The sequence below is a fragment of the Pinus tabuliformis genome, chromosome 3_2, assembly GCF_031772625.1.
Source record: "Pinus tabuliformis cultivar Carrire ecotype Pingquan chromosome 3_2, CPIR1, whole genome shotgun sequence".
Classification (NCBI taxonomy): Eukaryota; Viridiplantae; Streptophyta; class Pinopsida; order Pinales; family Pinaceae; genus Pinus; species Pinus tabuliformis.
In genome coordinates, this window is record NC_142302.1 from 1,023,462,902 (window position 1) to 1,023,475,494 (window position 12,593).

At 40.0% G+C, this 12,593-nt stretch overlaps 1 protein-coding gene across 1 annotated transcript in view; it reads left to right on the forward strand.

Moving 5' to 3' along the window:
- LOC149184069 (uncharacterized) overlaps nt 1-12,593 on the forward strand; it is a 141,533-nt gene that overhangs the window by 23,301 nt on the left and 105,639 nt on the right. Inside the window, exon 2 of the mRNA XM_089418834.1 lies at nt 627-772. Within this exon, the coding sequence (XP_089274960.1) occupies nt 627-772 (146 nt within the window). The remainder of the gene's footprint in view (nt 1-626; nt 773-12,593) is intronic.

A 12,593-nucleotide genomic window follows, 5' to 3' on the forward strand; every position in this document is an offset into this window, starting at 1 on the left:
GGTGCCCTACCTACTTGGGTGGTATAAATACACCACTCAAGCTTCATATTTATTATCATTGCCTCTCTTAGTAAAGTGTTTAACCCTATGGGCATCCATATCTATTGTAGGTGCACTCTTGTTCATTAGCTGTTTTTTTCTCACTTACACTCTTTACCTTTATCCTTCTAGCACATTAATGGACAGCTCCAGCTCACTGTTTTAGTGCTGTTTTTCTCTTTTATTAGCATGTTTTTGGGTTAGCTGTTTAGTTCCATTCAATCCCCTAAGTCTTTTGTGATCTCAACATCTGTGGAACTGGGGTTTCCAGATCTGATCTCACAACAGGACTCTAGCCCAGTCATTGCTGAATCTGAGTTCTACAACACTGCTGTGTACATGTTATTTGTAGAAGACAAGCTCAATAGATTTGACATCAATCAGTGACTTACGTAATAAGTAGCCTTGTCGAGGAACATAGTTTGAATGATTCAACTTGCATTTTTCTGAAAGAAAGCATAGTATCTGAAATCAAATAGTGGCTATTCATTGAATTATAAAACAACTCAAGGCAGAAAGATGTCATAGCATAGGAACCTCTTGTTTTCCTTCTTTGTTTCTTATTTCTTGAATTTTCAAAATTGCAGAACAGGGATTTCTATTTCTTAAGAAAGCTGCTGAATCTAGAAGGAGATGATGGTTTTCAAATGAACCCAGTCTTGGTGAGCCTTTGGTATATTATGGGATTATGGCCTTTGGTCTACTGTATGTTACTGCTACCAACTGGCCGAAGGTTATTTCTGTGACATTCAACTTGCTTTCTTGTTGTTTAGAGTTGTGTATTACTCATTTTTGTTTCCTCTTATATGCACATATAGAAAAAGGAGAGAGAAATGAAAGCTAGTTCAAAAAGACAGTAGGCATGCAAATTTACAAAGGATTAATGTGAAAAAGGAGTGATTTGCTTTATGAATGAATATATGCAGCATTTAGAAAAAAAGGAAGTGCCAGAAAATGAATCAAAATATTTGCATAAACTAATACAAATTAGAGGGGAGAACTGAAATAATAAGTGATGAATGATTTATATTAATATGACAAATGGTTTCTTTTGAATGTTCATAAAATGAAAAGTTGTACTAATCAATAAGAGCCCTGGATATCTACCAGAATTGAAATCAAGAATAACCAAACACCTCTCAAAACGTACAACCATTAAGTCCTATATAGACCCAAGAATAGTGACTTTGAGGATTCTGAGTTGGCCTCCCTGTGACAGGCCTTTTCATTCATGCATGGTGCACCCTACCATTTTCAAAGCCTTGTAAATTCTAATGCGATTTTACATTTCTGAAGATGTCCCAAAATGACATATAAGATCTACATGGTACTACCAAGAAAATTTGGAACGATTCCAATTTTGTTATTCAATACCGCAGGCCATCAAAATAAAACTGTACTTCTGAAAACCAACAATGAGTGCATTTGACTGACAATCTCTTATATATTTGAAGTTCCAAATGATAAACCTTGTTAACTCAGATTTTTCTCAAGGTTTGGATTAACAATTATATGTGGTGTGCGCTGTTTCCCCCGTTTTTCCGAAAGCAAAATGGTAAGGCTTCTGGAGGTAACATTTAGAAAGAAGCATAGCATCATAATGGAAATAACAGTAAGGGTGATCATGCTGACCTCTCTGGCATTTGAGAGAGGTTGATTGACAGCAATGGGGGCTGTCATCAAAGAGATGACAGTCCAAGTAAAATGGATGCAATAGGAGCACACATGATTGACTCATTGATGTGGAAGATTATGCATCACGTCTTTGATCTAATGGAGATAGGCTCATCTTCAATACAAAGAACAGGAGGGCAATGCATAAGGAAACTTGGCCAGGGGTAAAATCTACTTGGTTCCAAGGGAGGAGACCTTAGTCTCATGTCACCACTGGAGCAGGCTGCTGAGATACTTCGTAAAATCTGATTATGGGAGAGCTAATTTTGATGGTGAAATTGACCATGTAAAGAGGGACATGTATGCAACAATGTGTAGAAGCTTTTGTATAGATTATGTTAAGCCCTATATAAGCCCCATGCTAACCCAAAAACCCCTTATTAAGCCCTAGATATTGAGTGATTACATTTCTATTGTTATATTGTTATGTAGGCTAGAACCTCTCATGGTCCCCTTTTTTTATAGTTGTACCCTTTGTCTCCTATATATATATATATGGAGACCTAGTCTTAGAATCATTAAATATTGTCTCGTTCATTGTATTTAGTGTAAAATGAGGTTTTCTCCTCAAAGATGATTGTAATTATTAGTTTCTTATTATTTTTAAGGTGCAAGGGTCATAACATTTGGTTTTGAGTTTTTGATTCTAGAGTTTTGCTGCTTCAAACAGGTCGTTGTGACATTTTCGCTATAACTTTTTGCTAGTAGTTTTCAGATGGTGAAACTTGGAGAAGATTGAGAGGACATCTTGGGCAATCTCTGTTTCAGGTTTTAGATCTTGGTTGGCTATATTTTCAAAGACATGATCCAAGGAAGTTAGGGTTTGTGAATGCTTCTAAATTTTGTCTCAAATAGATCAATTTGGCATTTTCACTTTAACTTTTTTTTTCTGTGAGGCTTCAGACCATGAAACTGTGACCATGTTGAGACGAAATTATGGTGAATATTTGGTTCAAGTTACAAATCTTGGTTCACTATATTTTTGGAGATATGGTCCAATGAAGTTAGGGTTTTGGTATGCTCCAAAAATCATTCTTAAATAGGTCAGTTCAGCATTTGCACTTTAATTTTTTTTTTGTAAGGCTTCATAAAGTGAAACTTGGACCATATTGAGGAGAAATATTGGGGAATAACTAGTTCTATTTTCAGAATTTAGTTCACTATACTTTCAGAGTTATACCCTATTGAAGTTAGGGTTGACGAACAATCATGAAATAAGTTTTAAACATGTCAACTTAGTATTTTTGCTATATCATCTTGTCTGAAAATTTTCAAAAATGAAATATTCAGGAATTTCAGGAGACATAGAAGTACTTCAGGTACAAGTTCCAAATTATATTTCAAGAGTTGGACATGTGGCACGCTATACAAGTTTGTTCATGGGAAGAGGCCAAAAAATCAACAAATTTTGGGAAAGTTACTATAACTTTTAGTTGGAACATTAGATTCAGCTCACACCTGTGGAATTGCAAACTGCATATTAGAGTATTACAGAACAAATTTTCAAATCCAGAAGGCCTCCAATCTCATAGATATATCAATAAAGCTTCAAACATTCTAATATTCTCTAAATTAAGGTATGTAATTTACTTATGACCAAACTATTGATTAGAAGATCCCTTTTTTGGTTGTAATAAATAGGAGTGCAATTATTGTTTTCCAACATACCTCCTAAGAAAGCTGCTACACCAATTAAATTCATTGAAGGCCCATCCTTGACTCATGAAGAAAGTGAAGACTTGGAATTTAGGTTATCTCAATTAGAGAAGAAAGTTAATGGAATGGATGGTAGTATTGATCCGGATTGGATCATTATATTGTTTGTAATTCATATCATTGCATTTGGAGTGGAAAAAGGGGAGGAATTCGCTCATAGGACCGTTTTTATCGGTGGGACCTAGTTTGGCAAAACGGGGTTTGAAACTTTTTGGAAGCGTTTTCAGGGATCAAATGACGTTTTTTGGGGGTAAAACTTATTTGCTACTTTAGTGCAACACCATTTCATGTTATTCTACATACAAAGATCTTTCCAATGACGCAAGAAGCATGTCAATTAGAGTCCGTATGCAAAAGTTATGCCACTCAGAAGTTGACCTCCCTGTTTTCATGGCTATAGTTTGGGAGGATGTTGCGGCAACCCCCATTATTCATGGAAAATGTGCTGATTTGTGGTAGCATCGGATGTTCTCTAGCCATGAAAATTGGTGGAGAGGCTAAGGCACATAAGATCTCCAACACCAGAAATGGTTTGGGGAAATTCCACCCGGTTGGAGAGATATTAAAATAATTAATATTTTTAATGGGGTTCTTAAGTCTAAACTTAAGAAAATTAAAATATTAATGGGTATTAATATAAAAATGGGTGAGAATGTTCTAAATGACATGGATCAAGCCAAATCTAATCTTAGCCGTTGATTAGGGACTTAATCTCGGTCGTTGAAGACTCAACAGGAAAAGTATAAGAGGAGGCTTGAGGGTCAGTTGGAGATACACCAAATTGATCAGTCAGTTCGATTTTCTGGAGCGAGGTTTGCTGAGAGAATCGAACCAGTGATCTGTTGTAGCGAGGGGCAGTTCGGCACGAGGCCGAGAATACATAACAGAGAGGCAGAGATAGTGCCAGAGAGACAGCGCAGAGCTTGGAGAGGCTGACGCAGAGGCAGCTGGGAGCTACGCAGAGGCTGAAGAGGCCAGCGTGGGTGACACAGAGGGTTTGAGAGTTGACGCAGAGGCTAGTAGAGCTGACACAGGGCCAAGAGGCAGTGCCAGAAGAATTTTTGTGGGGCAGACTAAGTGCTGGTGAGTCGGGAAGGGTGACGCAGAGTAGCGGAGATGCTTGGAGCAACTTTTGTTGTCCAGCTAAGGAGCTGCCATTGTTGTTGTGGGATCGTTCATTCGGTGTTTGATCATCCGGAATGTTTGTCTCCGAGGAGAGGTATTACTGCCGAGGACATTCTCTGCTTGGGTGAGCCATTTTTGGCACCCTAGATGTATTAAAAAACTGCATAATAATAAAACCCTCATATTTGCTACACCACTTTTCCTACATTGGGTTTTTCCTGGCACAATTGTCAAAAATAACGGTTTCCCTTGTGTGATTGTCTCAGTTATTTCAGTTGCTTATCTGTATATGTGTTAAGGCTGCATTTGTGTTTATTTTCGGTATTTATATCTATAAATAACTTGTTAATAAAAAGAACAAGTAGGAGAAAATAAACCAGATAATGCAGTAGGGATTTCTGATGTGTCAGACTTAGAAATTTCAACATGGTATCAGAGGATTGCAGATCACAGGAGAACTGAAGGCACCAGCAGTAATCTGAAGAATTTGCAGCAGTAGCAGCGGTCCCGAGAGACAACGTTGTTCTAGAGCAGAAGCAGCTAGAGAGGAAGTGACGCAGAGCTTGCGTCATCATTTCGAGCCAGGAGGAGGGTCAGTGCAGAGGCAGAGAGGGGCAGATCAGACCTACGCAGTGCCCGATCATCTTTCTCAGCTAGGAAGGATATGATGCTGTGGCCAGGAGGTGCAAATTCAGCCGTTGCCGGGATTGCGCAGAGCCTGAAAGGCTCAGTTTCTTTGGTTGTTGGGCTTGGGGAGTTGTGGGCAGATTGTGATTTAAGGAGCTGGTGGGACGCCATTTCTGTCAAAGCAAAACAGTGTCTATGGAGACAGAACCAAGGTAGAAGGAGTCGCTACCTTGACGGATTTCCAGCCAAGAAATCCAAATCCGAGTTGCAGCGGCAAAGGAGGATTGGAGAGGAGTGATTCGACATTTGGTGGGAGGATTTCCGCAAAGGAAATCAGGGCTCAGAGGGAGTCTAGAGGAGCTTGTTCCTTAGAGGGTTTCTTGCGCCAAAGAAATCCAGATCTAAGTTTTGCTGGGGCAGCAACGAAAGAGGGAGAAGGGAACCAATTCAACATTTATTTGGTAGAGATGGAAGCCACATCTCTAGGAAGGAGGTGGGGTGATTTAGAGTTGTAGTTCGAAAGAACTACAAAGGGGCATGATCCTTGAGGTCAATGTTCCACCAAGGTTCCGGGATGAGGGGGCGAGGGAGCGAGGGGGCGCGGGAGCGGCCTATGCAAAAGCTCCCTACCATTTTTTAGGAAACGTGGGGGAGCATCAGGGTCTTAAAAATTTATAAATATAAAATATAATTTATTAATTAATGATTGAGTCCACTATAAAAGGTACACTTTTTTTTTTTTTTTTTTTTTAAATTTCATCAAGATTGAAGATGCATATATAACATTGAATAGACATGAGAATAGTAACAACATCATAAAATTCTAATTCAATTTTTTAAAATAAATAAAAATAAAATATTATCAATTAAATAATATTATGATTTCAATAAAATTTTAAATTAATTTTTTTTTATTAAAAACAAAATAAATTTATTTACTCATTAAATCATATTTTAAAATATTCCAACCATTATTATATAAATTCACTTAACGTAAATACAAACATAAATGTGTAACTTAACAAAACATTAACCTTAATATAAACCTATATCAATCATATCAACCTAACAAATTAGTATAAGAATGGCTTTCGAAAATCAAAATCTAAACCATTTTATTTTCTGGATCATCCTTAGAGAACAAACCGCCATTAACCATAGAAATGACTTGAAAAAAAAACCATTCTCTCAACTATTATTTTATAACTATTTTAATAATGCATATAATAATTCAGCAGGTGGTTGACATACGTCCAATAGCTTTGAGTGACACCAAGTTCCATTCAAAAGATGGTTTCCGACCCGTCAAACTTTTGAGAGAAGGTGAGTGAGCACCGTGGCTTCCTTAGCGTATGCAGGTCTATAGATTTGCAGCTTATATATATATATTGCGGTTACATATCACTTGTAGCATATATATATATATACTGCGGTTACATATCACTCTCTCTGCTCAGTCCAATTTCATGCTCGCAGAGGTCAGGGTATCAAATGATGCTGCCTATATATTTGGCAATGACAAGCATGGATTGGGGAATCAAATCCTGCCCATATATTTGTGTCTTAATGAGTTCGGACTTGATAGCGGAACACTATGGATGAGTAAGGAGGCGTGGGGAAGGGCATAATAATGAAGACGTGCTGTTGCAATTTTCCTCAAGTAGAAAGTACAAATTTATAAAATTTTCACAGTATATATATAATATTTTTTTGACTATTTGAACTTTCGAATTGTAACTGGTTGCTATTGACGCCAGGTGTGGGAATTTATATAAAATTTGAACGAAACTATGGATGAGTTTACATAAATTGAATCTACAGACAACGTCATACGTGAATGTAATTCTGTCCCCGGTTCTGCAACCGTAAATTGAATCTACAAACAACGTCATACATGAATGTAATTTTGTCCCCTTAATTAAAGATTAAGTTCAGCGTTTAGTTAATTAAAAATTTAAAATGGTTTTTAATGCATTAAAGGTGTGCCACGTCCCCCCTCGTCCCCCCACGCCCCCTCTCGCCCCCCCCGTCCCCTCTTGTCCCCCCACGCCCCCCCACGCCCCCCTTTTTGGAAACGCCCCCTCAGGGAAGGGAAACGTTTCCCTGGCACATCCCCCTGAGTTTCCTCCATTTTGGGAGCGTGGGGAAACGTCCCCTACTCGTCCCCAAGTCCCCGGAGCGCGGGGGAGCGAGGAAATTAGACCCCTAGGGGGGGGGTCCCCGTGGAACACTGCTTGAGGTACCCAAACTCTTGGATCACATCCGGCTACGGGAGCCCTTAATGATAGTAGCATGATGACAGATGTCGGGTGGAGCAAAGTGTAGTGGAGCAACAAGGCAGTGCTTGGGTGCAGAATTCTGAGGCAACGCAGTGGAGGTTGCAGCAGTGCGAGAGGCACAGAGGTGTATGCAGCAGCGCAGTGGCAGTAGAGGGAGCACAGGATAGCAGTAGAGGCAACTTCAGTTTCACGAGGCTTCCAGACTAACTGGGATGTCAGTATTTGGGAGAAGTCAGTTACCTACTTCTCGGTAACTGAGTTGCAGTGCAACAGTTAGCAGTGACAGTGCTAGAGGCAGCATGGGCAGCATGTTGAGAGGGAGTTGCAGTACAGATGTAGCAGTGGCAGTGGCAGTGTCATGGGCAGCAATACAGGAAGCAATAGTGCAGATGATGTGAGGCAGTAGACCAAGCATCAACACAGGTACCGGTGTGGAGAATCAGTGTGATGTTTCAGTGATGGAGCATTACTAGAACACATTCGTCACTAAGAGGGAGTGTCGATTTGTGGTAGCATCGGATGTGCTCTAGCCATGAAAATTGGTGGAGAGGCTAAGGCACATAAGGTCTCCAACACCAGAAATGGTTTGGGGAAATTCCATCCGGTTGGAGAGATAGTAAAATAATTAATATTTTTAATGGGGTTCCTAAGTCTAAACTTAGGAAAATTAAAATATTAATGGGTATTAATATAAAATTGGGTGAGAATGTTCTAAATGACATGGATCAAGCCAAATCTAATCTCGGCCGTTGATTAGGGACTTAATCTCGGCCGTTGAAGACTCAACAGGAAAAGTATAAGAGGAAGCTTGAGGGTCAGTTGGAGATACACCAAATTGATCAGTCAATTTGATTTTCTAGAGCAGGGTTTGTTGACAGAATCGAACAAGTGATCTATGGTAGCGAGGGGCAGTTCGGCACGAGGCCGAGAATACATAACAGAGAGGCAGAGATAGTGCCAGAGAGACAGCGCAGAGCCTGGAGAGGCTGACACAGAGGCTGAAGAGGCCAGCGTGGTTGACGCAGAGGGTCTGAGAGCTGACGCAGAGGCTTCAGTAGCTGTGCAGAGGCTAGCAGAGCTGACGTAGGGCCAAGAGGCAGTGCCAGAAGAATTTTCGTGGGGAAGACTGAGTGCTGGTGAGCCAGGATGGTTGATGCAGAGCAATAGAGAAGCTTGGAGCAACTTTTGTTGTCCCGCTAAGGCGTTGCCATTGTTGTTGTGGGATCGTTCATCTGGTGTTTGATCAGCTAGAATATCTGTCTCCGAGGAGAGGTACTATTGCCGAGGACATTCTCTACTTGGGTGAGCCATTTCTGGCACCCTAGATGTATTAAAAAACTGCATAATAATAAAACCCTCATATCTGTTGCACCGATTTTCCCGCATTGGGTTTTTCCGGGGATGATTGTCCAAAAATAACGGTGCCCCTTGTGTGATTGTCTCAGTTATTTCAGTTGCTGATCTGTATATGTGTTAAGGCTGCATTTGTGTTTATTTTCGGTATTTATATCTATAAATAACTTGTTAATAAAAAGAACAAGTAGGAGAAAATAAACTAGATAATGCAGTAGGGATTTCTGATGTGTTAGACTTAGAAATTTCAACAAAATAGGCTAGCCACGTGATTATGATGTAAAAGACTCTAGAAGAGTCTATATTGTAACTCTAGTTAAGAGTTGATGTTGTCAAAATTAACCACTAGTAGGTTATCGGGCTATGTTATAACCAGGCCATTGGGAGGAAGAGGCATTCCATTCTTTCGAGAGCATTTTGTTCCATAGCTGAGCAAAGATAGCCAGGAGCGATAGGAGGTAGAGAAAACAGAGAGGATTTGTGCACTGTAGCAATCCACAGGCCACAAACATTACTTCTTTGTACTTGCAGCCATATTTCCAGACAGAGAAAGAGAGCGAAGCGACCTCACCTTCTAGCTGGGTTTTCTCTCGAAAGGGTTTCCCAGAGAGCATATCTTGTGTCTTATGTGTGTGTGAGCTTATTTTGTCGTTCTCTACTTTTCTGCATAATTTCCATTCGCATGCATGCACTAATTACAATTAAATCTACATATCTTAAAGTTTAATAAAACTGTAATAGTGTAGAATCTCAGATTTTTAATATAATATTATCAGATCTGTTGTGACAAACTGTCTAGTGGAATATCCATGACAGTTTATGGATCATTTGGTATCAGAGCGGGTTTCTTTGGTATTTTGTGGAGAATTGCAGGGATCTAGATTGGCGGGGCCAAAAATCATAAAACCCTAATCATGGCCGACAAATCTGTAAATGAACCTTGTGATCTTGCAGAGGTGAGGTTTACGTGGTTGGAACAACAAGTCGTAGATATCAACCGCAATGTAAGCCTCCTCATGGTGGCCTTGAATAGCAAGCTGGGGATATTTGGAGAAGATGGGGGTTTGAATGCAGAGGACAAATCAGAACGAGGATCAAAAGATCGAGGAGAAATGGAGAACCAGTCGAAGAAAGGACGTGAAAAAGATCAACCCAGTTTGAGTGTCGTGAACCAATCAGAGTCCTTGTTTAAAATGGAAGCAAAAGTTGATATCAAGTCGTACCATGGCGTGATTGACGCTTTGAAGCTAAACCACTGGTTGCAGCAACTGGAAGTTTATTTCAGTGTCCATGAGATTGAGGAAGGGAAAAAGATCTCATTCGCGTGGCTGAAATTAGAGGGCCATGCACTGACTTGGTGGGAGAGCCACACGGAAACCCTGAGGTTGGAGGGAGAACCTCTAGTGACTAAGTGGGAGGATTTCAAAACCCTCTTTAAATCAGTTTTGTTCCATTGGGTACGTGGAGGACCAGTGGATCTGGTGGCATTACTTTAGTGAAAAGCCAGGCCAAAGCATGCAAGAGTACACTGCGAAATTCAGGAAGACAACTATAATGTTGGGTATCTCTCCAAAGAACCCAGATGTACTCATCAAGTATTTGCAGGGTTTGCACCATTATCGGTGTGAGCAAGTGATGTTGTTCAAGCCCAAATCGGTGGACAAGGTTTGTGTACAGGCATAGTACCTGGAGAACACAGGCCTAAAGAGAGCGCAATCAAGTGGATCGAAGAAGAAGGAGCAACAAGAAGCTTCTAAGGAGGGGAAGAAGAAGCAAAAAGGGGGAAAAGATAAGAAGACAACAACCACAACACACCAGTGCAAAGATCCTAGCAACCACTGTAACCACTGCAACATTGATGGCCATACAGAGGAAAAATGTTGGAAGTTGCATCTAGAGCTAAACTCGAAGAACAAGAAGAAAAATCTCATGGCCATTGATTCGAGCAACCAATTTGAAACCAACTTCGAGGTGGATGAGAAGATCGTCTGTACGTCAGTACAGAAGGAGGTGAATTTGAGTAGCCTTCAGCAACAAGAAGAGAAAGAAATGACCAAATTATTCCATATAAAGATACAGGTCAAGAAGACAAAGGTTGAAGCTCTATTTGACTCAAGATTGCAGGCGAATCTCATTGCAGAAGAGCTGGTCAAGAAGTTCGTGATCATCCAAACCCATATTCATTGGGATGGGTAAATAAGGACGCAGAGTTGAAGGTAACAAAACAGTGTAAAATTAGGTTGGCTATCAATGTTGATTTCATTGATGAAGTAGACGTAGATGTGGTTCCCCTTGATGTAGTGGAGTTGTGTTTGGGAGTCCGTACATGTGCATGCGTGATGCAATATTCATGAGGAGAGCCAACTAGTATCGGCTCATCAAGGATGGAAAATCGTTCTTCATCAACACGCACAAAGGCAAGTCGAAAATATCACTGGTAAGTGCCAACCAAGCCAAGAAATTGATCAGTTTGAGCAAGAAGTATGTTTTATTGTTTTTAAGAGAAAGTTAGTCTGAAGAGGAGTCAATAAGAGGCAAGGCATCCCTGGAGGGGTGTACTAAGAAACATAAACAATTGGAGTTGTTACAGACATACAAGGATGTGTTTTGAGAGCCTAAAGGGTTACCACCTACGAGAGAAGTGGAGCATGAGAACTAGCTATTACCAGACTCTCATTGCCAAAGATTGGGTTGTACAGACACTCTGTTATAGAAGCAAGTGAGGTGAAGAAACAATTGCAATAGCTGCTGGAACATGGTGTCATTCGATCGAGTACGTCACCATGTCGGTCACTCATAATCATTGTGCCAAAGAAGGATGGGACTTGGTTGATGTGTACAGATTATAGGGCGTTGAACAAAATCATGCTCAAGAACAAATACCCCTTGCCTAGGCTAGATGATCTACTAGATTAGTTGTAGCAAGCAAAGTACTTCACCAATTTGGACTTGAAGTATAGATATCACCAGGTTCGAGTCAAAGAAGAAGATACATGGAAGACTGCCTTCATAACCAGGCAAGGTTTATATGAGTGGTTAGTCATGCCATTTGGCTTATGTAATGCACTAACTACATTTATGAGATTAATGAATGATGTGCTGCGCCCTTTTATAGATTCATTTGTTATTGTCTATTTGGATGATATACTGGTATATAGTGCTACCTGGGAGGAGCATATGTCACATTTGACGTAAGTGCTGGAAACATTGAAGAAGCACAGACTGCTAGCAAATCTCAAGAAGTGCGAGTTTGCGCAACAGTCTTTGGTGTATCTGGGGTATGTGATCGATGGAAGAGAACTGAACATAGATCCTTCCAAGATGGATGCCATCATGAAATGGCCGATACCTACTAATGTTTCTGAGGTCAGGAGTTTCATTGGGACAACACAGTACCTAAGGAAGTTCATAGCCTCATTTTCAGCAGTAGTAGCACCGCTCCACACCATAACAAGTGGCAAGATTTTCCATGGAACGGGGAAACGGGTATGAGTTTCTGAAACGGGAAGCGATACGAAACGTGACCTCCCCAAATTTTGGAAATGGGGAAACGCGAATATATATATATATATATATATATATATATATATATATATGCAATCATAAAGCATAAATGATACATTATAATTTATTACATTTAAACATTAAGATTAAATTTACATCACATTTACTCATGAATGATCACATAATGAAAATAAAAATATCGGAATATCCAAAAGCAACCTTTATTATATATCCAATCTCAAAATCAACCTTTATTTATATTAAGATATGAGGTTG